Source organism: Ochlerotatus camptorhynchus, unplaced genomic scaffold (assembly GCF_037179485.1).
Source record: "Ochlerotatus camptorhynchus isolate MF236.1 unplaced genomic scaffold, CSIRO-AGI_Acam_v1.1 ptg000246l, whole genome shotgun sequence".
Lineage (NCBI taxonomy): Eukaryota > Metazoa > Arthropoda > Insecta > Diptera > Culicidae > Ochlerotatus > Ochlerotatus camptorhynchus.
The window spans coordinates 821,478-845,867 of record NW_027040736.1 but is presented as its reverse complement, the minus strand read 5'-3'; the positions used below and the strand labels follow the sequence as shown (position 1 = coordinate 845,867).

The 24,390-nt window shown below is 39.0% G+C and overlaps 2 protein-coding genes across 5 annotated transcripts in view; both read right to left on the bottom strand.

Annotated features, from left to right (window-relative positions):
• Positions 1–24,390, bottom strand: part of LOC135704698 (uncharacterized) — a 397,828-nt gene that overhangs the window by 162,069 nt on the left and 211,369 nt on the right. For 2 of the 4 annotated variants that reach the window (XM_065226178.1, XM_065226177.1), the window contains exon 2: positions 13,316–13,421. The gene's annotated coding sequence lies outside the window, so the exon portion shown is untranslated. Of the gene's footprint in view, positions 1–3,252; positions 3,937–13,315; positions 13,422–24,390 lie in introns of those variants that run through there. The other 2 variants (XM_065226179.1, XM_065226175.1) reach the window with 1 other exon arrangement.
• Positions 8,930–9,304, bottom strand: LOC135704723 (histone H2B-like). The gene has a single exon (XM_065226207.1). The coding sequence runs from the start codon at positions 9,302–9,304 to the stop codon at positions 8,930–8,932; it is 375 nt and encodes a 124-aa protein (XP_065082279.1).

Below are 24,390 nucleotides of genomic sequence, written 5' to 3'. Positions count from 1 at the left end.
TCTCTTGGAATACTTTTCGCTGTGTTTGGAAACCTTTGGAGTTCACGGGATTTGCTTAAATGATTTATCAGAATTACAATTTGGACCAAGAATCATCATCCAATCGTCATAGAGTTCTTTACAGAACTCTCGTTACAATGCACCTAGAGCTCGTCTCTCAATTATCTAGGAATTCTTATAAAAAATGTTTTGGAGCTGAATTTTGCGTTTTTAATCATGTCATATCAAAAGTGAAGCTCGTATGTGTCAATCTCAGGGCCGATTTTTTCACCTCCGCTTAAGCCTTAAAAAACAGTTTTAAGACAAACAAATCGACCCTCAGAGCACCTAAATTTACAAGACACTTTCGTGGTGTGTAGTTTGGCATTCTTCTCTGAAATAGGTATCAGATATCTTGGTAATTCTTTTGATATTCACTTCAAAGTTCTTTTGGAATTGTCATTGATATTTCTAGATAATTCATTAGAGACTTCTGAAAATCTAGCACAGACCAAGTTTCCAAGGTGCAGAATTTATTTTCGAGAAAAGGAAGTTTCCCCGATTTGTCCTCTAAATTAAAAAAAAAACTATTCCAAGTTTGTTTTCCGGTGTTTTAAAATTCCTTGAATTTGTCCGGTTATAATTGTTTATTTTTTTATAGATATGCATATTTCGTCATAACTACTGTAGACTTCCTTAGTGCAAAGTACTCAATTTAAACATTTTGATTATATTTTTTACACCCTATAATGGATGGGAATAAGTGAGTTTAGTGACTATTTTTAGGAAAATAGTGACTTTAGTGACTTTTTGGTGTAAAAGGTGACTTTTTAGTGGCTGATTTAAAAATAGTGACCAAGACACTAAAAAGTGACCTGCTACCAGACCTGATGGAAGAAAATTTCAATGGAATGCCAGAATGAATTGTAAGATGATGCTGGGGAATCTTGAAAGCAAATCTCAAGACATCTTGCGATGATTCGATCGATAATTCGTGAGAAAATTCCATAGATATCCTATGAAGAAATAAATCTTATATAAATCTTGAAATAATCTACGTAATTCAATCATTGAAAAAAGTTGAAGACTCCGGTCGCAGTAATTTGATTTATTATTAATTCGGGGGCCACGAATCAAATTCCCAGGTGGATCCATTTTCTGGTTCTCCCGGTTGAGTGGCCACCCTGAGCCAAATATTGTGTAATATCTGAAACATAATCCCAGTCAATATGTCTGTTGGATGAGTCTTATTGATACAGAAAATAAAAGAAATGTATACAATTTTACATTTTATGTGAAACGCAAACCCCTTCGTCAACGTTAATTGTACCGCAGCAAAAACGGAATTCCAATTCCATCCGTGAAGTCACTTTAGTTCCCGAGAAGTGATAGTGCAAACCAGCCATTAGGTCTGCTAGTTTAGGACTATGTCAAGCATGTAATTAAAAACGAAAAAGCTGACATAAGATAATCAAGTTGCTTTTAAACATCAATATACTTGAAGACCAACACCAAATACCCTTTTACCATATATTGCAAACAAGAACATTAGCGGGTATTTACTGTGTTTATTTATTACTAATCAACTGCTCGAATGGATTTAAAATTTGGGTGTTTTGACAAGCATTTATGGGGCTGTTTCTCAAACACGGACATCAAATGTTAACACCAACTCCAATGATTACAAGAAATAATATATTTTCTCAAACCAACCGAACATGCTAAGCATAGCTCACATTTTTTTTTCACATAATCATGACGTGACAAGCAGTTAAAGTGTTAGGAAAGACTTTCCAACGGATTCAGAAAAATCTCAATATCATTTTGGCAGAAGCGTGTAAAAATGGACAGCATGATTTATGGACGAAAACAATACCCTTGACATTTATTGCTTTCTAACCAAAAAACATACACGCACACAACAAGAATGTAGTAAAACAATTTCTAAATTCGAGATTTTTACGACTTGTCCTAAATCACCGAGCAAAGTGCTGGTGACAGTAGATATAGATGACTCATCCCCTCTGGAATGGACACCACTCACTGTGGTGACCACCCAAGCTGTATCTCGTCGCAACATTCTCATCATCGATGTCATCAATTGATTTGTGTCCGACGACCAACCTCTTCCGCTTCTTGAATAATGTCTTCGCTTATCGGAAGGTCCACCACGACACCGTGCATTGCAGCGTACTCATGTGTCCAATAACCGATTCCCCCTTGTCTAGAACGGATCATTGAACATGTATGCCACCGAGCCGAAGTCGTCCGTCACAGCAGCACAACACGCACCCGCTTCGGTTCTAATCTAGAATTTAAATAATCCTCTTTCTATTCTCAGCTACTGTCACAATTCTATGCCTGTCTTCTCACAGTTCTCCCCCTCGGTTCGTAATCCATTTTTGATAGTTTAGAGCTGCACAGACACATTCAAGGCAAACACGCACATATCGGCACTCGGCTGGGAAAAAACTCTATTCATGTAGACTGAAAAACCAGCCATAATTATTTATCCACGCGCACAGTGCATCCAGCATCCAGTGGGTGCCATCATCCGAGAGGCGGCAGCACTGTTTCTTTATGTTGCATCTCTCCGCAGCACAACCGTCGATTGAAGTCGTGCTTGTTTCTTCAAATAAAATAAAAACCCCGAACAGAAAAACTTCCTACTCCAAACTCTTGCTCCCTCCCCCGCGCACACAAAACTCCCTCCCCCCCCCCCCTTCCCAACTCATGCACTAGCGCACATACCGTCGTTTTGTTTCTTGTTTTCCGATATTCTTTCTAAGAAATTTCGTTTCATCTCTCTTTCGCTCTTTTCTTCCCATCATCGACGGCGAAACAAACTGTGCTCTCATCCGTGAGCTTGTGCCTTTTTCTTCTTGCTTTCTTTTCGTTTTTGTTCGTTCGCTTTTTGCCTTGTGTTGCTTTTTCTGAACTTCACTATCGTCCCAAGTCGTTGTTGTTGTTGTTGTTTTTAATGTTGTAGGTACCCTGAATGCATACTCCACACCAACCTTCCGAAGGGAACACACAACACAGTGTTCAACATTCGTTCCTTTGCTGCTGCCTTTCGTTCGTTCGTTTGCTTGAACTCGTCCAGCCCGAAGAAGTGCACAAGTGAAAGGTAGAAATACTCTCTTATTTTATGACCAACCCGCGATTCGAGAAAAAAATTCAACAAATTTTCCACGGAATTCCACTCAAATTAAAATCTACTGCCATTGAATCGAAAATTAGGAACAAACAGAAATTTCTGAATTAAGCACCCACTTTTTTCCGCTCCTCTAGAAGACTCTCCTTCGTATCCGTCGCATTCACTTGGGACTTCTGCTGCTGCTGCTTTTGCCTCTCCTCGTTCTTCTTATCTTCCTCCGCCTTGCACAAAACACAATCACAATCCGGTTTTTTTTTCGCTGATATTTTATTCCACTGTTTCAATTCTACCAAAACGGAAAATTTTTATCGAATTTTCTTCTCCGGACAAACGGCGAAGACGGCAAAACTTGCGAGACGTTTAACCGACGACCCGACGATGGCAACGCGCGGAGACGACGTACAGACTCTCTTTCCGAACCTCCTGGGTCTGCAGCCGAGGGACGAGACGTGAGGAAAAATCCTACTACACCATCTTCATCGCCAACTTCAACACTTCTTGTGCGCGAGTGAACTTCTCCCCCGAAAAAAAAATGCAAAGAAATGGGGTCACACACTCCGGGTTTTGTCTTCATGCACTGACTGAAAACTACGAAACTCCTCCGATACAGCCGAAGAAAACAAATCCCCAAAGCAGCCGCCGGAAGTGGTCGGCACCACAAAACGGTACACAGAATTTTATTGATTTTCCGGAACCACTGAAGAATCCTTCTGGCTGGTTGCTGCTGCCTTACAATACACACTCTGTACACTTAGTCGAGAAGAGCAACCGCTTTGGGAGTAAACAAAATGGCCATCTTGCCGTCGTTCCCGAACAGTACTAAACGCTGCTCTCTCCGCCGACCGGAGTCGATGCTAGCTCGAGCTGGACGATGTTGTTGAACTAGCGAGTGGTGGTAACTGAACTGTTATACGAAGCAGGAGAGAACTGTGCGAAGCGCAGCGGAGAGAGCGAAAGGGATTCGAGTTGAGTTGATAGAAATAGAGAGAGAGAGATCGGTACTAAAACCGACAATCGCGAGACGGACCGAGCAAAGTTAAATACTACTGCTGTCGAAATGGGATTTAAAGTGGCACTACTGCTGAATGATTGATGATTAATTGGTTCGTCCAATTGTTGAGGATGATCTCATGGTAGAAAAGTTGTTTTTAAAAATAGCATTTACAGTTGTATTTTTAGCATTGAACTATCACGTATGTGGGAAATGTTGATAGAATACCTTGGGAAAGGTTTAGTACAAATCTTTTGCTTGACCCTTCCGCAAGGAAATCACCGACTTGTATTCGCTCCCTCTCTCGCTCTCGTGCGCTCGCAGATTGCATCCGTACGGTAGACCTGAGCGCCGTTTGGGAATTTTAAGGTGAATCTTTATTTTATTTTTTTTAGTGAAATTGGATTTAGATTTTTAGCGAAATTGGATCAGTTTAATAGTTTAGCTTCATTTTGTGGTTTCGTTAAATTTTATAAAAGTGACAAGGATTAGGAATGAAATACAAAAAAAAAAACATGGTAAAACAACGAACTTATAATAAATTTCACTGTAAATTTTCTGTTGTAGTATTCCAAAATAATCATTTACAGATCATTTCATATCTTAAGTCATAAATTACAACAAGACACTTGTGAGTGGCCAACACTCGTAAGTGCATGCTCAGCCAAATTTCACAACATACCTCATTCCAAATTTATTGCATTCACATGTTTGCATAAACGTGTTATTTCTTCCAAACCATAATATGGACTTTACCACTTCAAAATAAAAACAAAACCAGCAAAATGCCACCCGTGCAGAAAAGATACATGTCGCGCGTATTGGTGGTCCGATTCCACAACACATGTTGAACAAATAGACTATTCAATGACGATTTGCTATCGTCTTTACAAAAGTGAGTCCAAGCTCCTCCCATAGAATAAATGTTGTGTAGAGTTAAGATTTTCAATGTAGAGTTAAGTTTGAATGTAATGAAAACTGATGAAGAAATAGAATTGAAGTTGTACTCTAGACGAGTGAAAAAGTGTTTCTTCTGAAAGAAAAACTCCCGACCGTTTCACTGTTTCATGAAAATTTAATGTTAAATTATTTAACTGGTGACATAACGATATATGTTAAATATATTGAAAATCTAGGAAAAAAGTTACACTTAAAACAATTATTTTAAGGAGTATTAAATTTAACTTTATCTTGAGTAAACAAAATTATGCGTTTTATTGATAGTAAGCTGTAAAATTCTATAAGAGTAGAAATGGAAGAGGTGAACTGCTGCAAACCGTTAAAAAATGGCGGAATCATCAACTTCAGGTATGCGCATGTGATTATTTCAAGAACCTTGTTAAAATTATATGCTAATAATAATGTTTTGGTTGCCTCTTGTTCTTTACCATAGAATTTGATAATCTTGCTCTCTTCTCGCTTTGAATTGAAAGGCATGCCAACGGTGAAATTTCAAAATGTCCACGAGCACGTTATTAAAGCGTACGCAATCAATTCCGATGTCTCTGGTTGTTCCTTCTAAAATAAATAAAAAAAACATGCTGGAAATATTTGTATCTACTTAAAAATAAAAATGGAATGCACATGGCCGCTCAAAGCAGAGGGTTTTAGCCAGAACGTTGCTCCGAATACTTCAAAAAACCATTCAAATGTTTTATCAGCTCCAAAAGATGTAAGTATCGGTCGAAGAGCAGTTCCTTTCGAAGATTGCAATGCAACGAAAAGGAAATAATCAGCTAGTATTAGACATCGCTACCAAAGGAATCAGCTGGCATTTGCAACGCACATAAAGCTTCGAGAGGTAAAGCAAAAGGATGCGACAGAAATTATTAAAGAAGCTACTCAAACAACACCTTCGCGAGCCACCAGAATCAGCGATTCTTGGAAAAAATCAGAGAGTATACTCCTTCAAATCATTGTTTTAAGTATAACTTTTTTCCTAGATTTTCGATATTTTCAACATATTCTACAAAGTTGTTTGTCGTTACATATATATTTTCGCTGAACATTATAACATGCTATCTTTTAAAATTAAAATATGTATTAAAATATTAGACATTTGCAGGAGTATTTTAGTTATTAAAAAACACCTAAAAGATCGCGTGCTGCCACATGTTCTTATAACTTAACGACAGTAAAATAAGTATAGATTCAGAATCCTTCCTAGAATTTTGCACCAATTTACGCCAGAAATAGTTATTTGAGGAGCAAAAACCACTAAAAGCATCGATTATTTAAGAATAACTTTTTTGTTTCAAGAGATAATTAGTTACAATGTTCAGCAAAAGCATGTGTTTAAACATGCAAAATATAGTTGTAGAGTAAACCAAAATTGTAGGATGACTATAAAATCAGTTATATGGAAGAAACCCAGCAAAATGGTCCCGAACAGACAAGTCGACCCGATGTCGGATCAATTTAAGACAAACTTAAGGTTTCTAACTCTTCTAGATCATAGTCTAAGCAAAATTATCATTATTCCGGAACGAAGAAAGTTTTCCCTCTTAGAAAGAAAATTTTACATGCGATTATGATTTAATATCTCGATCTTGAAAAAAGTTGGAAGATTCTGGTATACATTTTAGAGATATGGTATATTATTTTGACTAATGCTGGGACTTTCTCGAGGTTCTAGCGTCATTTTAAACTTCTCGAATATATCCATTCTGATGTGAACTCCAATTCTTAGCAATATTCAAAGGATTAATTAATAATTTTCTAGAGGGGAATCCAAAGTGGTATACAGAAAATTTTGATAGCACAAATTTCAATGAAATGCCAGAAAGAATAAAACAATTATTAAGTGGAATTAAGTGGAAAGTATATTTGGAAACAACTTGGGATGATTGCCCCGTAACGTGGGTAGATCACCTTTTCGTGGTACGTTACGGGATGTAAGATCTACCACCGATTCCTAGTCCTGACTACTTCAAACTAGGGGAACAGGATTTTTCAGTAATCCAAGGAACACATCTTAGTCCTTGTTACTTTTTATTCCTTGTTGATAGTGACAAGACTCGGCCTTGTCTACCGAGGATGATCTTGAAATAAGGAAAAAAATGAGTTAGTTGTCTTCATCTATGTGATTCCTAATCTTCTATTCGTTGTTCCCTAGTTTGAAGTGGTTAAGACTAGGGTTCTGATGCATGGTCATTATCGGTGTCATACCTTAATTTTGTTGCTAAGGAATTCAATTGTGACTGACAAAGGGGCGCGCCTTTGGAGGGTGTTTCAACACTCCGAAGGGTATAAATAGCGGGACCTTTCAATTAGAGTCGGATCCTGGCGATAAATGCAAGAGTGGCAACTGTAAAAAAATCGAATACTTCATCATTTCTCAATAGTGATGGAGTAATACGACATGCACTAAACTAATGGCACGGGATATACTACAATAGATCAATTTACTGGTCGCAGTAGTGTTAGGTCCCGAACAGAGTAAAAAAAAAGGAACATCTCAAAAATAATCCAAAGATGTAAAAGGATGAATTATTTTCTAGAAATGTAGAAACTACCTTCACAGGTATTTCAGAGATTGAAAATTTGCTCAGGCTCCGTTCAAGACATTCAACATTCAGGATTGGGCAAATAGTTTTTGAAATTCTGAGACTTCGAACAGTTGTTAAGATTTCAATTAAGAGCCCGGTCTAGGAAAACTCTTCAAACCGGAAATTTTGAGTCACACGGCACGAATTGAACCTCATAAGTTTGATCGGTAAAATGCCCTAAACATATGTGACTCCGAACTACCTTTTTTTATGATTCTCTATCCCGACTAAGGAAACTCACAAATCGGTTTGCTTACATAGGTAGAGCAAAGTACATAGAGGAAAAAAGTACATATATTTAGTTAACAAATTAAGCAGAATTAGGTCAAACATATTTTGTAATTGCAATTAAATTCCCCATTTTCCGGTTGGCTTTGGTTCCTGGTTCTGCAGATTTTCCCGTTTAATTGGCCACTCTACAAGTATCTAGATCAAGGAGTTGAAAAAAACTACAAGAGACAGCCCTATGGGGTTGTACGCAATGGTGACGTAGGACTACGTGGTCTTATATAATAAATGGTAATGTGTATCTTTATTCAGCCAGGTATTAATCTGAACCATATTTTAATTATTTTCCTAACCTCATTTTTATATTTTCATTTTCTGTTCTATTTACTATCGTACAGATTTGTCTGGAATCTGATGAAATATTGCTTGGAGCCAATGCCCATGATTGTGCTGGGTAATTAAAATTTTTATTCAACAGATTGCGTTCTACGTATCCACATCGTATAATGGCCGCATCAAGCAGATCGCTCGTAAGTCCACCGGAGGAAAGGCTCCTCTCAAACAGATGGCCACCGGAGGAGTGAAGAAGTCTCATCGCTACCGGCCAGGAACTGTCGCTCTGCGTGAGATCCGTCGTTACCAGAAATCGGCCGAGCTGCTGACTGCAAGTTGCCTTTCAAGCGTCTGGTCCGTGATATCGCCCAGGACTTCAACACCGATCTGCGCTTCCAGAGCTCGGCCCTTAATGGCCCTCCAGTGTCACAATTATTTTATGTTCCATTATCAGTTTTCACAAAGTGTACCCCCATATAGAAATCACAGACGTCAAAACCGTACGGTCGTGTAGTGTAATGGATACAATCTCTTATTCTTTTTGTCAACATTATTTTCATAAGGCAAATCAACTGATTTCTTATTGCGAACTTTGCTAACATTTAAAATTTCAATATCATCAAAACCTCTTTCACGTTGGAAATCGATTTGTGGCCCTGAAAAGGGCCGATTGGTTGTTTGGATGGTACGAATCTACTTTGAGCTGGTGTACTTGGTGACGGCCTTGGTTCCTTCAGAGACAGCGTGCTTGGCCAACTCACCCGGCAGCAGCAGACGGACCGCAGTTTGGATTTCGCGGGACGTGATCGTCGAGCGTTTGTTGCATTGAGCCAGACGGGACGACTCAGCAGCAATACGTTCGAAGATGTCATTGACGAAGCTGTTCGTGATGCTCATGGCCTTCGACAAGACTCCGGTGTCCGGGTGGACCTGCTTCAACACCTTGTAGATGTAGATGGCATAGCTTTCCTTCCTGCGCTGTCTCTTCTTCTTCTTCTCTCCCTTGACGATGATTTTCTGCGCCTTTCCAGACTTCTTAGCAGCCTTTCCACTGGTTTTCGGTGCCATCATGAAATTGTTCACTTCGGAAGAGAATAACTGATAGTCGTTTCGACGGTGGTGTCTCGTTTTGTGCCCGTAGCATAAGAAGCGAAACTCCTCCCCTTTTCAGTATTTTGCTGTATGTATTGTTCCCTCCCTGTATTAATAATGTGCTACTCAACGCAGGTATAAGTATACCCTCGACGAGTGAAATAAACCGACCTATCTGGTAGGTCTGTTTGCCATTCACGCAAAGCGTGTCACAATTATGCCAAAGGACATTCAGCGTGCTCTTCGTATTTGTGATGAACGCTTTTAATTTCTCCGTCGAAATCTATCAAAACCGGCCCTTTTCAGAGCCACTAAAACTGATCGCATCACAGTGAATCCTGATCTAAAATTGCAACCAGCAAGTGCCCTAGAACCAAAAGCGGTGCGATGCTATGAAGATGACTGTTAGGGGTTTAGAAGCAGAAGGGTGAAAGCCAATTCTCTTTTTCGATTTCCTCTTTTGTGATGACCATGGCTTCCTATTTCGCACTATTTCTGCTATGCTCTTCTGTCGTCCAACGTATCAATGAATGTGTTTGCCGTCGAGTTAACGTTATCTGACCGTGCACTTCGTAGTTGCTCCTCCGTGAATGATCACAACTAATCCACTTGCACAGAGAACTACACAGATGGTGCATGGGATAAGCTTTCCATCTTCAATGTACATTACACATTAATTCAATCTATAGATCAATTCACAGCGCCGACCACGTCATCATGGTCTTTTGGGGAGGGAAGGATGATTAGTTCGACGTCCGGTTGTTACTAGAGACCGAGAATACCTCTACATCTCCACGGCTGTCTCGGGAAGGATAGTTGTGTAAGTGAGGTAGGTTATTTTTAGATTAGGATTAACTGTGGTTAGTGATGCGATCGGTTAAAGCAAAATTTGTTTTTCTATTTAAATCTAGTGGGGATAAAATAAGGCAAAGTGAAAAATTGCAAGGAAGGGCAGGCCAGGATTCATCAGTAAGCAGAAACGGTAACCACTGAACTACCAAACCTCGTCGTAATGCTACATCGACATGTTTCGTCTACCTACTACTCTCTGACGACTGTGCTGGGCAAGCAGCATATGCATGTACGTAATTGGTGGATTTGTTAGTTAACTCGACCCTTTTGGAAAATGCTGGACATGTACTACTTTTTCAATAGTTTCTTGTTGAAAATCAACATTGTCATTTTTTTATGCATTTCAGTTTTGAGTAGAGTGAAAGAGATAGAACCAAAATATTCTAGTACATTTGGTGAAAATGCTAGTACAATCCAATAGTAGTGTTGCCATGTGGTACAATCCAGTAGTAGTGGTGTTGCCATGTGGTACACTGAAAAATTGCAATAGAAGGTTAGTCACCAAAGTTTTCGAGCCGCTCCGTCTGTCACTTCGTTTGTGGTACTGCCAAGATTTGACTTAATGATAGAATGAGTAAACCTTCGTGAAGCCCCATAATATTATTGGTTTGGTTTATTGGGTTCTCCAAAATTTCTAGAGATCAGATTTTTGAACTCATGACTTTGGCCTTAGAGGTATGGATTCAGATCTTTATGTTTTTCCACACTAACCTCGGTATTCAAAGATGTCATAATCTTGGCACAAAACGCAGACATTAATTTTTAATTTATCTCTAGACTAATCATCTCATGATTTTTTCAGTTCGTTGATTGTGTCAGTGTCATTTGCATGCCAAGCCTGATTGGACATGCAAGAAGTTTGAGATAGCATGAATCTGCTTCTCTATCTTCAAGTAGCTTCGTAACAGGATATGTCTCGCTCAGCCTTTATATTAGAACTACTTCACTCGGAAAACCGTAGCAAAAGAGTTCAAGCACTTTTTTTTCCAATGTCACCAAATGAAATTCTAAAAATTTACTTTATAGGCTTTCGTAATAGGAACAACGACAAAAACGCTCCTAGTCACGGGCGCGAACGGATTGCGAGTGAGAGAAAAGAATAGAAATTTTGTAAGTTTTTTACATTTTACCACATAATATGAAAGTTGTATGCAGATATGTAAACAAGAGAATATAATGATGTTTGTTATATAAAGTTGATTGATTCTAAGTATCATTGCAAGTTTAAAGGTTTAAAGGATTCTTCAAGAACAAATTATGGCTTACGAAAATATGATAAAACCAAAATTGTTTACCCGCATTTTTCTCGGTTTTCCCAGTTGGATGGACACCCTGTATCACATATTCGAAGGATGTCCCCTTTGATAGCGGATAGCTGCTTTTCTCATTTTCATTAAAAAATTTCATTCGATTTTGAGAATTTACAGCACTGATGCAAATATTGGTAAGGAAACTTCTTAAAATATGTTGATTAAATATAATCTTAATCGACTTCACCAGTGATGCCAGAAAGGGTTTCTAAAAATAACTTGGTAATTCAACCACTGAATATATTGGTACATGGGCGCTGGTCGAAGACAAATGTCCTAACACGGACATCAATTTCAGATACCTTAAGAGCATCTAGAGAAACCGCGTTTCTATAATAAATGTCATACTGACGACAGTTCTTTAACGTTAATGACACATTTCACGCGCTAATATGAAATTATAATTTTGAATGGTAAAAGACAATAAAATAGCCACGGTGAGAATTTCGATGATTTCTTCGTGTTGCAAAGCCACAATTCAATATTCAAGAAGTTTTCAAGATCAACATTTGAAATATTTGATTCATAATTTTGCGACCATCAACGCCACCGGCTCATGCATCTACCAACCATCCATGTAGCAATCTCCCTTCAAAGCAACGACTAACTGAGCCCTGAGCAGAGAAACTGGAGAGCGAGCTAGTGAGCGAACGCAAAGACATGTCAGAGGCCACTGCTGGCTGAAGCCATCTTGTTTCGAATCCATTCGACAAAACTGTTCGAAACACCATAGAAAAGCAATTTCAGCAGACAGCCTGAAAAAAAAACTTCTCTCCATTCATGCCCAAACAACATCGGGGCGAGATGGAAAAGAAACTTTTGCCGTCTCCCTTATTGCCTTGTCTTGCCTCGCTCGAATGAACGAGTTTCCCATATTCAAACACTCCGACTCCCGGTCCGTCCGTCCGTCCATCGGTCGCAGCATTGCATTGTGTTAGTACAACCATCCTGTTTCGTCGTTGTGTTGTGACAGGCAAAACACACTCATACACTTGAATGGGAGGAAAATTAGTACTACTCAGTACTCGCTCGTCGTGGTCCAAACACTAGCCTTTCTTCAAACTGTAGGTATACGATTGACTCCTCCAAGGGATCGTGCTCTGTATTCGTGAAGGCACACACAACACAAACATTCCGCACCGTTCCGTCGATGTTGTTTCATCTCGTTGTCGTTCAGGTTCGGGCGAGGGTACGTCGTACGGACGGAATTCGGTATGTCGCCCTCGCCTTGCTTGCTTGCAGCACAGGGTTCGGGTTCGGCATGAAGGTAGGTGCCCGCTACGAAGCAGCAGCAATGTTGGACCCTACTGAACTATGCGAGGGAATCAGCCGATCTTGATTGAATCTCGGTCGGTTTGCTTTCTATGCGAAGAATGTATTGGATCTAGCTTACGTTAATTGTAAGATTTTTTTTAAAGTTCCCGCAGTTTTTCAGTTGATTTTTGATTCAGGGATAGTTTTCGCTTCATTAAAATTTGTCGTATAATCTTTTGCAATTAATGTTAATCACAGTTTTTTTTTAATTGAAAAAGGAATTTACCTTTTCAATTAAAGTTTATTTTAATTACAAACAGTTTGTAACAGACATAAACCCATCAGCTCAGACTGCATACCGAACGAGAGAAAGAAAAAAAGCGAAACGCTAAAAACACAAGAAAACTTGAACAAGAGGCAGACGAGATAAAGCGAAAACGGAAAGGTAGGCACGCGGATAAAGTCGATCCGAAACCGACGCGCGACGGCGGAGGTGTGGAGAAGAAACGAGAACTAATGGGGGTATGAGAGAGCAAATTGAAAATGTAAGATGTAGAAAAACAACACTTACCTTTCGGTTACTGGTCCCCGGTCAGCAGTCCGGTCTAGCCTAGGTCGCAGCCTCGCGATTCCGAGCGATCGCCTTAAGAGGGTGGAGGCGCATTTGGATGGATTAACTGGAAGTTGGAAAATTGCACAATTATTGTTTACGCGTTTTCCTCTTTCCTCTACTCGCCGTTCAGAGCGAGTGAGAGGCTGTGTGTGTGTGTGTATGTGTGTTTGTTTGTTTGTTACTTAAGATGCTATGTTTTCCGAACGGGGAACGGAGATGGGTAATTCTTGACTTTTCTTCGACTATTTACATGAAAACATGTTGACTGGCACCGGGGGAGAGTTTCGGAGCTTCGGGAAATGGTTTTTCTCTATTTACGTCTCGGTACTTTGGGCGAAAGTTTTCTGTTTTTTTTTTATTGGGTCTCTTGTGTGTGCGTTCCTGGAATTAAGATCCGACGTTCTGGGAATAGACAAAAGTTTTTGGCAATAACATTCGTTTTCCAATTCAGCGCACATAAATGGATATTAGGAGACAACGCACAAGCATATGTGTAGGCCGACTCAATTCCATAAATGTTTGTTAAACAAAATAGGGAGTGTAAGGTATTTGTTTTCTATACTAATACAGTGAGATCTCGTTTTTGGAAACACAACTGCTTCAGCTATTTGGCCAAAATCGAGACCTTTTCGACGTGTCACAATTGAGTGCTAAAATAGCTTAACAATAATAATCAATCCCCAAGTGTTATATTGGAAAGCCAAGGAAAAATGCTATTTTAGAATATTTACAGAAAATGGTTACCAAACTCGAATACCGTGTTGCCAAAACCGAGATTTGACTTGTGCTAAAATGACGTAACACAAATCTCCCTAGCGTGTAATTTCAACATATGTAGCATACATTTTGTAAAAATATAATTTAAGAATACCTTCGGAAAATTTAGATTTTGGTATTGCCAAAAACGAATTTAAGCCATGTTGCAAAAATTGAGGCTTGCCACAATCGAAGCATGCCAAAACCGGGATCCATCTGTACATAAAATTAGATTAAGAAGAAGGTGGAACATTTGTTTGCGTTAGGTAAAAATAGAATAATTGTTTTTGATAGTCCCTGGGGAGTATACAGACAATGCAAATCGACTTGATGAAGAGATAAAGAAAAATGATCTTATAAACAACACGTTCCGTTCAGCTGGCACTGTTGTAGGAAAAACGGTTAGAAGAATTAAAGAAATTACGGGAACAGGAGAAAGCACACCGTAAATTGCTACCCAGGAAACATTAGAAGAACACCGTCTCCACGTCGCCCATCCGACACTAGTTGGGAATTTTCAAGAAATTGTAAGCAGAAAACACACCGTAAATTACCACCCAGGAAATATCCAAATAACTTATCACGACCCACCCAAGTTACAATATTGGTTTTATAAGGGTTCTGTCGACTAGGATTTAGACTTTTAGAACTACGGTAGAATTTTTAAAGTTTTTCGGCTCCGTGGAGTCTCTCATGAGAATTTAGCCTACCAAATAAATGATGGAAAATATATGGAGAAACTTTCAAAATCTCAGCTTTGAAAATAAACTGAATTATTCATCTACGGTGAGATCTTACTTAATGATTTTTTTGAGCAACTTTCCTGGTCAGGGTGTCGACTCAACGAAGAAAACCAAATTCCCTGATATTCCCTGATTTTCTAGAAATTAAAAAAAAAAAAACAGATACAGTGCCTACCCTTTTTGGCAACACAAAATCCTCAGCTATTACTTTCCACGGATATTTTTTTTTTCAAGAAATACCACATGGACCTCTAATCCATGAAGAATGGACCAGTAAAATCTCAAATTGAATAAAGCGTTCCATTCATTTTATAGAATGAAAAAAAAAAGACAAAAATCACGTGTTGCCAAAATGGAAAGGCCCCGTATTTTTCTAAATTCCCAAATTGTAAGGCAATTAGTTCAAGCAGTAATTGGGATGTTACTATGTTTGATAGTGATGTGTGAAGAAAACTGCAACCATCTCGATATAAAAAAAGGCTTGGCTTTGCATGGCAAATTTCTCACCCTTAGGAGTTCCGTTCTGACTGTTTCCGAACTCAACTCTAGGGGCAGAAATTCATCGGCCATAGAAAAACTATTTAGATTGCAAAGTTAACCAAAAATGACATGTCTCAGCCTTGTTGACTTGACAAATTTTCGATACACTGGGACATTTATTTATATATTTTTTTGAGGATAAAAAATAAGAATTCCGACCGTGAAAAAATATTTAAGATTTTAAGAGGAATATTCGAAAATTTTGATTTACTATTTTTATTAACAGAATTCGATAAAAAAAAGTTAAAAATTCCATTCTAATGCCCGTTTTTGACGTAGGATTACGTCTTTCGGCAACATATTGGGGGTGCAATTAAAAAAAAAACAAAATCGACCGTAATACCACAGACAAACAGACATAACACATTGAATATTTCTCATTGTAAAACATCGTCGCTAAAACATTACCACCATCTGTTGAGTAAACTGTGGTGGGTAGTGCGCTGAACAGATGGCGGTAGTGTGTAAACGTCAAACGCAAAGGAATTGACTATGCACGCCACAGGTAGCAGTACTACCAACTGAGATACTTTTAAATTGACCGTTAAATGCTTGTTCGATGAACAACTTGTGAGTGTTATTTCTGTTTGTCTGTGGTAATACGAAAAGATGTCAGGTTTTGACCACATATAACTCTGTCAATAGCGGATGGATTTTAATTCTAAACAAGCCGAACGATTGGAAATCTATCAACGAATCTGCTAAAATGAACACTTTAATAATTTTCAATAGGTCACTATTGAAAATTACCCAAATATCCAACTGTTGCAATGGTGATCAAAATTATCACCGATTGCCTGCAAAAAAACACTTTCCCTAACACAGATTTCAAAATCGAATTCCATCCGGTCTCACTGGTAGTGTCCGGTGCTTTCGGCGCATGGCATTGAACATTGTTCTCCAGTACACAACGAAAGGCTGCCTGCAAGCAGCGAGCTGAAGCCCACATGAGCGTCCATAGAAGGAGGAAGAAGCCGCACCGCTACAGATCGTAATCAGTAGCTCTTCGTGAGTCGCTGTGGGCCATCTATGCCAAGCGCGTCACCTTCGTTCCAAACAACATACAACTCGCCAGCCTCATCCACGTTGACCGCCCTAATAGCTCAGCATTACTCAAACATCACGAAAAAACGGTCCTTTTCAGAACCACCATACATTCATTATTGTTGTTAAAGAGTTAATTTTCATTGAACGTTCGCTCGCCTTGCTGCCAGCCACATCAACCACAAAGCTCTTTGATAATGTACCCAGCAGCAACAAAACGTTTGTGGCCAAATGCGTCAAGTATTGAAGTGGTACATACAAATTCTCGCATTGACCGAATACCACATGACCATGCCAATTCACCAGAAACACTTCGAATTAAGGTAAGGTTTTCTCAAGGACGCTAGAAAAAACAAAACAAAATCTCAGATTTATATGATTGATTGCAAATATCTCGCGATTGGACAAATTTTAGCAACAAATTCCTCCAAATAATTTTCGCTTTTTTTATTTATCAAATACGCCAAAAATTTCCATGCGTTTTGTGCACGCAAGTGCGTAATTTTGTCATCAGAAAACGATGCGTTTCCGTGATGGGAAAAGTGGTTTCCCTAACACAGTCGCCGAATAGTGATACTGAGCACTGAACATGCCACACGGTACCTATATCTATGCCTTTTAATGCAAGTTTTTAGCCCCTCCTATTAAGAGAATTATACCATTTTTTTTGCCAGATTCTCTTAGTGGAAGGGGCTTAAATTTGGATCAAAAAGCATTAACGTAGGTACCGTCTGGTATCCTCAGATTCTGTGATTTATGTGTTTTCCCTAATACATATTACATTTCCGAACACCAAATTAATGGGCAGTTTAATCTCTTCAAATTTCTGCACTTGTAGTGCGAAGTAAGTGATATTTGAAAAAATTGTATGCGAGTTTATCGATATAGCCATGTTGCAGCATTTGGCTACACAATACAATAACTAATAAAAGAGTTCAAGTAAGAGCTTGTATCCAAGTCATATCGTCCAGGATTGGCTTGTACTACATGGGCACCTACAGAGCACCTCAACAACATAACTCTCGAATTGCTTCCGAATTTCAACCTATCGAACTTTTTCACTGATAACGAGTTAAAAAATCAATTTAATATTTACTACCTTTCGTAATCCTCCGTCAAATCGACGGTCGTGTCTTCGATACAACCTCTTACTTTTTTATTATTGATTTCGATTCCCAGTTCTTCTGGTTTTCTGGTTATGAAATATAACTAAAATCAGTAAAGAGCATGTAATTAGGGATCAAAACATATATTTAATTCTATATCTCATAATTAATCTTCATCTTCTGAACTGTCTATCTATCTATCTATCTATCTATCTATCTGAAACTATCTTATCTACAATTAAATCCAGGACTTCTCTTGGTAATAGTTGGGTTTCATCGGTGACTTACTGAGAGATGTGATACCAGGATCAGATGACACTAAAAGCCGATTCAATATGTCCTAATTCGTCTTTTCTCTTCTAACTAAAGCTGTATCAGCCTGAAGATTTTGCTGAACTTTTTGATTTTTAAGCATGAATTCTCAAGCATTTCGCTCCAAATGACACTTAATTGTTTTGTCGCAACAATAACAGAGGTAACTCAAATAAACTTCCATTATTGCGACACTGCACAGCTGTATCGAGTCCCTCCCGATAAAGGTAACTAGGTGGTGGATAGAGCTGGGATGGCTGCGATACAAGTTATGGGTAAATACCCCATTCAAGAAGAAGGTTTCGTGATCGCCAAAATTAACGGAATATTCATATGCAGTTGCTACGCACCCGATGAACGACGGAGCAGGTCCACGAGGAACTGTAGTCATCAGAGGAGACTTCAATGCTTATGCAGTGGAGTGGGGAAACAGATGTACCAACGCAAGAGGGCACATTCTGCTGGAAGCTCTGGCGAAGCTGGAAAACCACCAGCACTTTTTGCAGAGATGGCCGGGAATCCATTATCGACGTCACTTTATGCGAACTGCAGTCCATCGCAGGTGGAAAACATGAATTGGAGAGAGTGTGAAGGATATACCCCTAGTGAGCATCAGGCAATCCGATATAGCATCAGCCAACGGAATCCTGTGGCTTTACAGAGGACGAGAACTTGCGACCTGAAGTGGAAGACGAGATGACAGAATCGTTAGGGAGAGCATGTGACACGACCATTCCGAGGAAACTGGAGCTAAATAACAGACGGCCTCCAGCTTACTGCTGCAACGAAGCAATTAGCACCCTCCGCGCTAGTTGTCTAAGAGCCAGAAGACGTGTTCAGAGAGCAAGAACAGAAGCAGACAGAGAGGAACGTAGAGGAATGTTCCGAACACATAAATAAGAGATAAAGCCGAGCAAGTCAAGCTGTTAACTGGAGCTGGGTCGAGACGCTGCTGCCACGACGCACACCGTGTCGTGATGACGAAGATCAGATGTGCTTAGAGAACCTGAAAGTCATCGTGGAAGGACTTTTCTCGAAGCACGATCCAACGACCTGGCCACCTACATCGTACGGAGACGGAGAGGGAGATAACGACGAAGTCACCAACGAGCAACTCGTAGCAGTGCCTGCTGGATACACTCGGAAAACTCTTGGAGAGGATCATCCTCAACAGGCTGACGAAATGCACGGAGGCAGTTCGGTTTTCGAAAAGGAAGAGTGGATGCAATTCGGACAGTTGTCGAGAGAGCCGAGAAGGTGTCAAAACATAAGTGGAGAGGAGATCAATATTACGCTGTGATAACGATCGACGTCAAGAACCGACTGGAAGGTCGACACTACTTCCAGAACCGGGTTTTGATCTACGACGGACAGAGATCGATTAGGATCACGGTGGGAATTCCACAAGGCTCCATCCTTGGTCCAACGCTCTGGAACGTGATTTAAAAAGGTGGTCTATCGCTGAAGCTACCCAAACGAGTTGAGATCGTTGGCTTTGCGGACGACGTCGTCTTACGGTAACAGGCAAGACGCTGTAATAGATGGAAATGTTGGCAACCGAGGCGGTTGACATGATTGGAAACCTAATGCATGGAGTGAAGCTGCAGATAGCCCACAACACAAGCGAGGTGGTCAGAAATTACCGTTGGGGAGCACGCAATAAACTAGAAGTGCATGTTGAAATGCCTGGGAGTGATGGTCGACGACCGTTTGGCTTCAATAGTCACGTAGAATACGCCTACGAGAAGGCAGCGAAAACCATTACGCGGTAGCCAGAATCATACCGAACATCTCGGGACGGCTCTTGGCTAGTGTATTTACGTTGATACTGAGATATGGAGGTTCAGCCTTGGTTGCAGCGCTGAAAACCAAGCGGAATTTAAGGAGATTGAACAGTACGTGTGAATAGTGAACATTGATCAGTTATTCCATTAAAAGTGGATAAATAATGGATAAACTTGATTTCAAAATTTATTTTGATGGTTAAAATATTGAAAAAGAAAATTTCCCGATTTTATCAGCTTCCCGTTTTTGTCAGCCTAAAATTTCAGATAGGGCTGACAAAACCGGGAAAGTACTGTATATAATTCCACAGTCTCAAAGTAATACTTTTAAAATTCCTCGGGATCAATTTGGTGGCTACAGGAGATCGCAATGATATCTGCAGTCTGTATGATTGTTTGCTTTTTATCGAAAATCTCAGCATTTCTTGCACTTATCCTCCATTCCTGAAAGTCAAGGCGATATTAAATGTTAATAAACATTTCAAAAGATCGAATCCATGCATGCAATGACGATGTACCATACTTAAGGTACGATAGTTCAACAATGTTTTTACCCTTCATTTTCATTGTATTTTGAGTTCGATTCCCCGTACAAATAGCACCTTTGGGCAGACTTGGTTCCGGCAACACATTAGCAGCCTTCCCTTCGATCATCGTCAATCGTCGCTGCTTTCCTCTAGTGTGACATCTGTTGTTTAAAGCCTAAACTGCAAACGAATTAGACGACAATGCTTTGGTGAAGATGTGCGATCATTCAGCTATATGATTTTGACTCCAGACGTGATATTCAGTGGCACATCCGAAGTAAGCAAAACGTGTGAATCATCGAGTTCCAAATTTGAGCACTATCTTAAAATAATCAAAATCATATCCTTTCCGAAGATAACCCAAGAAATTAATTTCGCAGGACCCAAGTAACCAAAAGTTCTGATAAAAGGCTATTTGTGGCTTAAGCAGCTTGGTTGAAGGTGGTCTATAGAATTCTAAACAACCTCATTTTTAGGTCGTCATAAGAACTTGAATGTTCCGGTACCATAATTGAAGAGCATTCTAAGCAGCTTCTGGCGGCACTTGAACGGAACTTTTAGAAAATAAATTAAAAAAGGTTTCTCCCTCTACACCAATTCTATATTTAGTTCACTTTTATGAAAGTTATTTCTGTATTGATTTATCAGCATTAGTAGTAGAATTGGAGCTGTTTGAAGAATTAAACCCAGTCCTTCTGAGATTTATAAAAGTGAACTGTTGTCAAGCCTACTGTTGGAGTTTTCACTGCCAGCTTATTGACTAAAATACAAAACACAACACCTTGATGAATTTTAAATTGGTGTTTGCCCGCATGGTATTCCAGCATACTTGTGGCGCAGTTGTTAGCAATCGTAGATCGCATGCCGCCGAATACATGGGTTCGAATCCAGGAAATTACTCTTTAATTTTTTTATGTTTGGATAAGAATGTTGAAATGCATAAATATAAGAATTATGATTTCGGGCCACTGATCATTTCATATTTACGTACATTAAATTTTGTTACTAATAAAGACTTGTGCAGATTGCTTCATGTGGCTTGAAAGTTCTGTCGGACCTTTATTTGAACTTCAAGGAACTTGAAAGATCTGTCAGAACTTTATTCGAACTTTATGGAACTTGAAAGTTCTGTCGGGACTTTATTCGAACTTTTTGGAACTTGAAAGTTCTGTCGAAACTTTATTTGAACTTTATGAAACTTGAAGGTTCGGTCGGAACTTTATGGAACTTGGAAGTGATTTTAATCGTTGAATACGGACCTTTTGGTTACTTGGGGAGTGCAAATCTTTCGGCTGTCTTATCCAATAGCGCTTGAAGATCAATCAGCATCTCACTTTCTGTAACTGTGATACTTTCTTTAGGGGGATAGCAATTTGTTTTGACTTGCTGTACTTTGTAATACGAAGGATACCGATCTTTCGCTGATTCTCTTATTCGCTAGTGCTTTCAGGACTGCAAAGCTGTTTGATTGCTTTAGAAGTGCTCGCGTTTCCTTTGTACTTCACTTGCGCCGCAAATGCCAAATCATAAGTTGTATGTTTCGTCCTGATCTCTTCCGTTTTTCTTCGTTGAACCCTCTGACTGTTGGCGCTAAACACTATCTTTTTTCAATCCTTCTTTTTATCATCCCCACTTTTTGAAACACTACAAATCCTTCCAACCATGCGTAATGTAAATGTCTCCCCTTTTACGGTTCGCAGACAAGAACATGAACTTATCATTGCTAGTGTCATCCCCATGGATACTGCTGTCACTGATCGGCTAACTTCGATAAAGTGTGTTGAAGAAATGACCGACATATGAATAACCAACCAATCGTCTACATCAAAAACATCTTCATGATAATGTTCAAATTTAACATAGAAGCACACATTTGAGCAAAATGTGGTCAAGAAAACGTAGAAATCCTTGTAGACAATTCTAACGCTTATTGACGCAATTGGGCGCATTTTCAAGGGGTGGTCACTTTACACACTTATTTTGCGCCAACTTTTTTCTCAGTGTGCCTTAGTGTGCCGCAGCTGTACCGGCAGTGCCGAAAAGTCATTGAACTGACTTTTGTTTGCTTGTGAATAATACCTTGTTTGGCAACCCGGTATTTTAACAGTGATTGTTTTTGTTTTCTTGTTTGAAACTTGATATGACCCGGGAGTGGGAAGTACATTTTCAATCGGAGATACGGTGATGCTGGTGAAGTTTTACCTAGTATGAGTCTACGTTGAGTGAGGAAAAGTTCCAGAGGTTATTATCGTAGGCTGTCCTGAGTGATAAGTAAAGCATAATGAGGTGTCGGTGTTTCTCAACATTTCCCAGTGTGTGCTAGTAAACAAAGCTTAATTTCATTGATCATGGCGTTCAACGGAAATGGTGCCGGCGGTGGCCAGGACGGGCCAGGACCGTCAATCATTAGTCAACCATGGTCCTAAACCAGCCCTTCTGGGAGCCGGCGGAGTAAACGGATTTGCACCGAATTTTTCACCGCCCAAGTTTCATCCGTCGGAAAACTGGAAACCAACACCGGCCGGAAGACACGTCGGACTGATGAAGGACGCACCGCTGAAAATGGACCAGCACGGGCGCAGTGATGATGGCAGGGCTGGTAGCGATCAATTCTGTTAAAAATAGTGATTTTAGTGACCTTGTTGAAGAAATAAGTGACCAAATAGTGACTTATAGTTGTAAAAAAGTGACCTACGATAGGAACCTTTAAAGCAAAAGATTCAATAGAAAGTTCATGACTAAAACTCCAAGCTTCTACTACCGGAAAAAAACCTGAAAAGCCGTTAATTCGCAGGGAATTTTATTTTTCCTGATAATACCTGGAAGTATCAGGGAATCTTATCATTACGCATGAAATTTCATAATGTTCTTACTAAGAATGCATTTTAAAATAAAACCATTTAATATTCCTAGTTATTTGCATTCACATATTGAACTTTATGGATCCAGAATAGATTAATCTTCAGTAACAATTACATGTTAAAAACTCAGAGACTTGAAATGATTTTTTTTTTAATTCTAGAATAAGCATCCCACAATTTTTTTTTCTGAACTGAAAAGTTATAATATTTCAAGAAATGTTCAAGAATCTGGAGTCAAATTCCTTGTTCAGTTTTAAGGCTCATCAGCTTCCACGGGAGTTTTGGGGAAAAAAAAATCACGAGATAAACATCAACTGCAATCTGATTTAATGGTACTTCTGAGGAATTTTAGACTTCATGTGAAGCCTAAGCCTAAGATAGTAAACTCCAAGTGAATTTTCATGAGAAATCTCCGTTGAATATGGAATGGACTATTCTGAGGTCTTCATAACTACTTGAAAGTTCGCAAAATATTCCTAAAGTTAGTTGAACTGCCTTAAAGTTCTTTTGTAGTTTGAGAATCTAACCTGATGCTCGCAATACTTCTCATATTTTTTTTAAATTCTCTATGTCGGATTTCCTAAAGTTTCCACAATTTTCCGAACGATCATGAATATTTTCTAAAGTGTTAACAATTCACTAAATTTATCGAAACTTTTTGTAATTTGGATTATCTCTGCTCTGAGGATATCTGTTCTTCCTTGATTTTTTTGTTTAGAGCTTTATTAGCGAGATCAATATCTTTCTTGAAGTTCTCGAAACTTCTCTAAAGTGTTTGCAGATCTTAAGAAGCTTGTTGTACGACCATGAATTTAATTGAACTGTTCTAAAAATGTACTTGACTTATGTGAAATCCTCAATAATTTGTTTAACATCTCTAAAATTTGCTGAAAATCTGGGAACTTATTGAAATTTCCCAGTAATTTAGTGAAACTAATAGAACTGAACTCCCCTAAAATTCCCTTTGTTTTTGAAGATTAACTAAACTTATTTGAGATGCTACCGAAACGTCCATAAAATTTCCTGAGGATCTCGGATCTTTCATTAAGTTCCATAGACTTTTATGATGTTTTCGAAATGTTTCTGAAGATGTCTGTACTTATGTACTTGTCTGAAGTTCAAATTATTGAAACTAATTCATAACTTCTTCAATAGTCTAGAGTTTCTTAATGTTTTTTAGAACTGCCCAAAATATTTCTCAGCTTCCTATAAATTCTCTATAATGCCCTGCCTTAGTATCTTTTTAAAAGAATCAACCATTTTACTGGAATTGATTTTATTGCCTTCTACAATTTTCCTTAAGTTTTATAAAGTTTATAAACGCTCACGGAACTTTTTCGTAAATCACTAATTTTCCCTG

Excerpts from the sequence above, each read along its gene's own strand:
- LOC135704723 (XM_065226207.1), bottom strand. The coding sequence starts at position 9,304 with ATGGCACCGAAAACCAGTGGAAAGGCTGCTAAGAAGTCTGGAAAGGCG.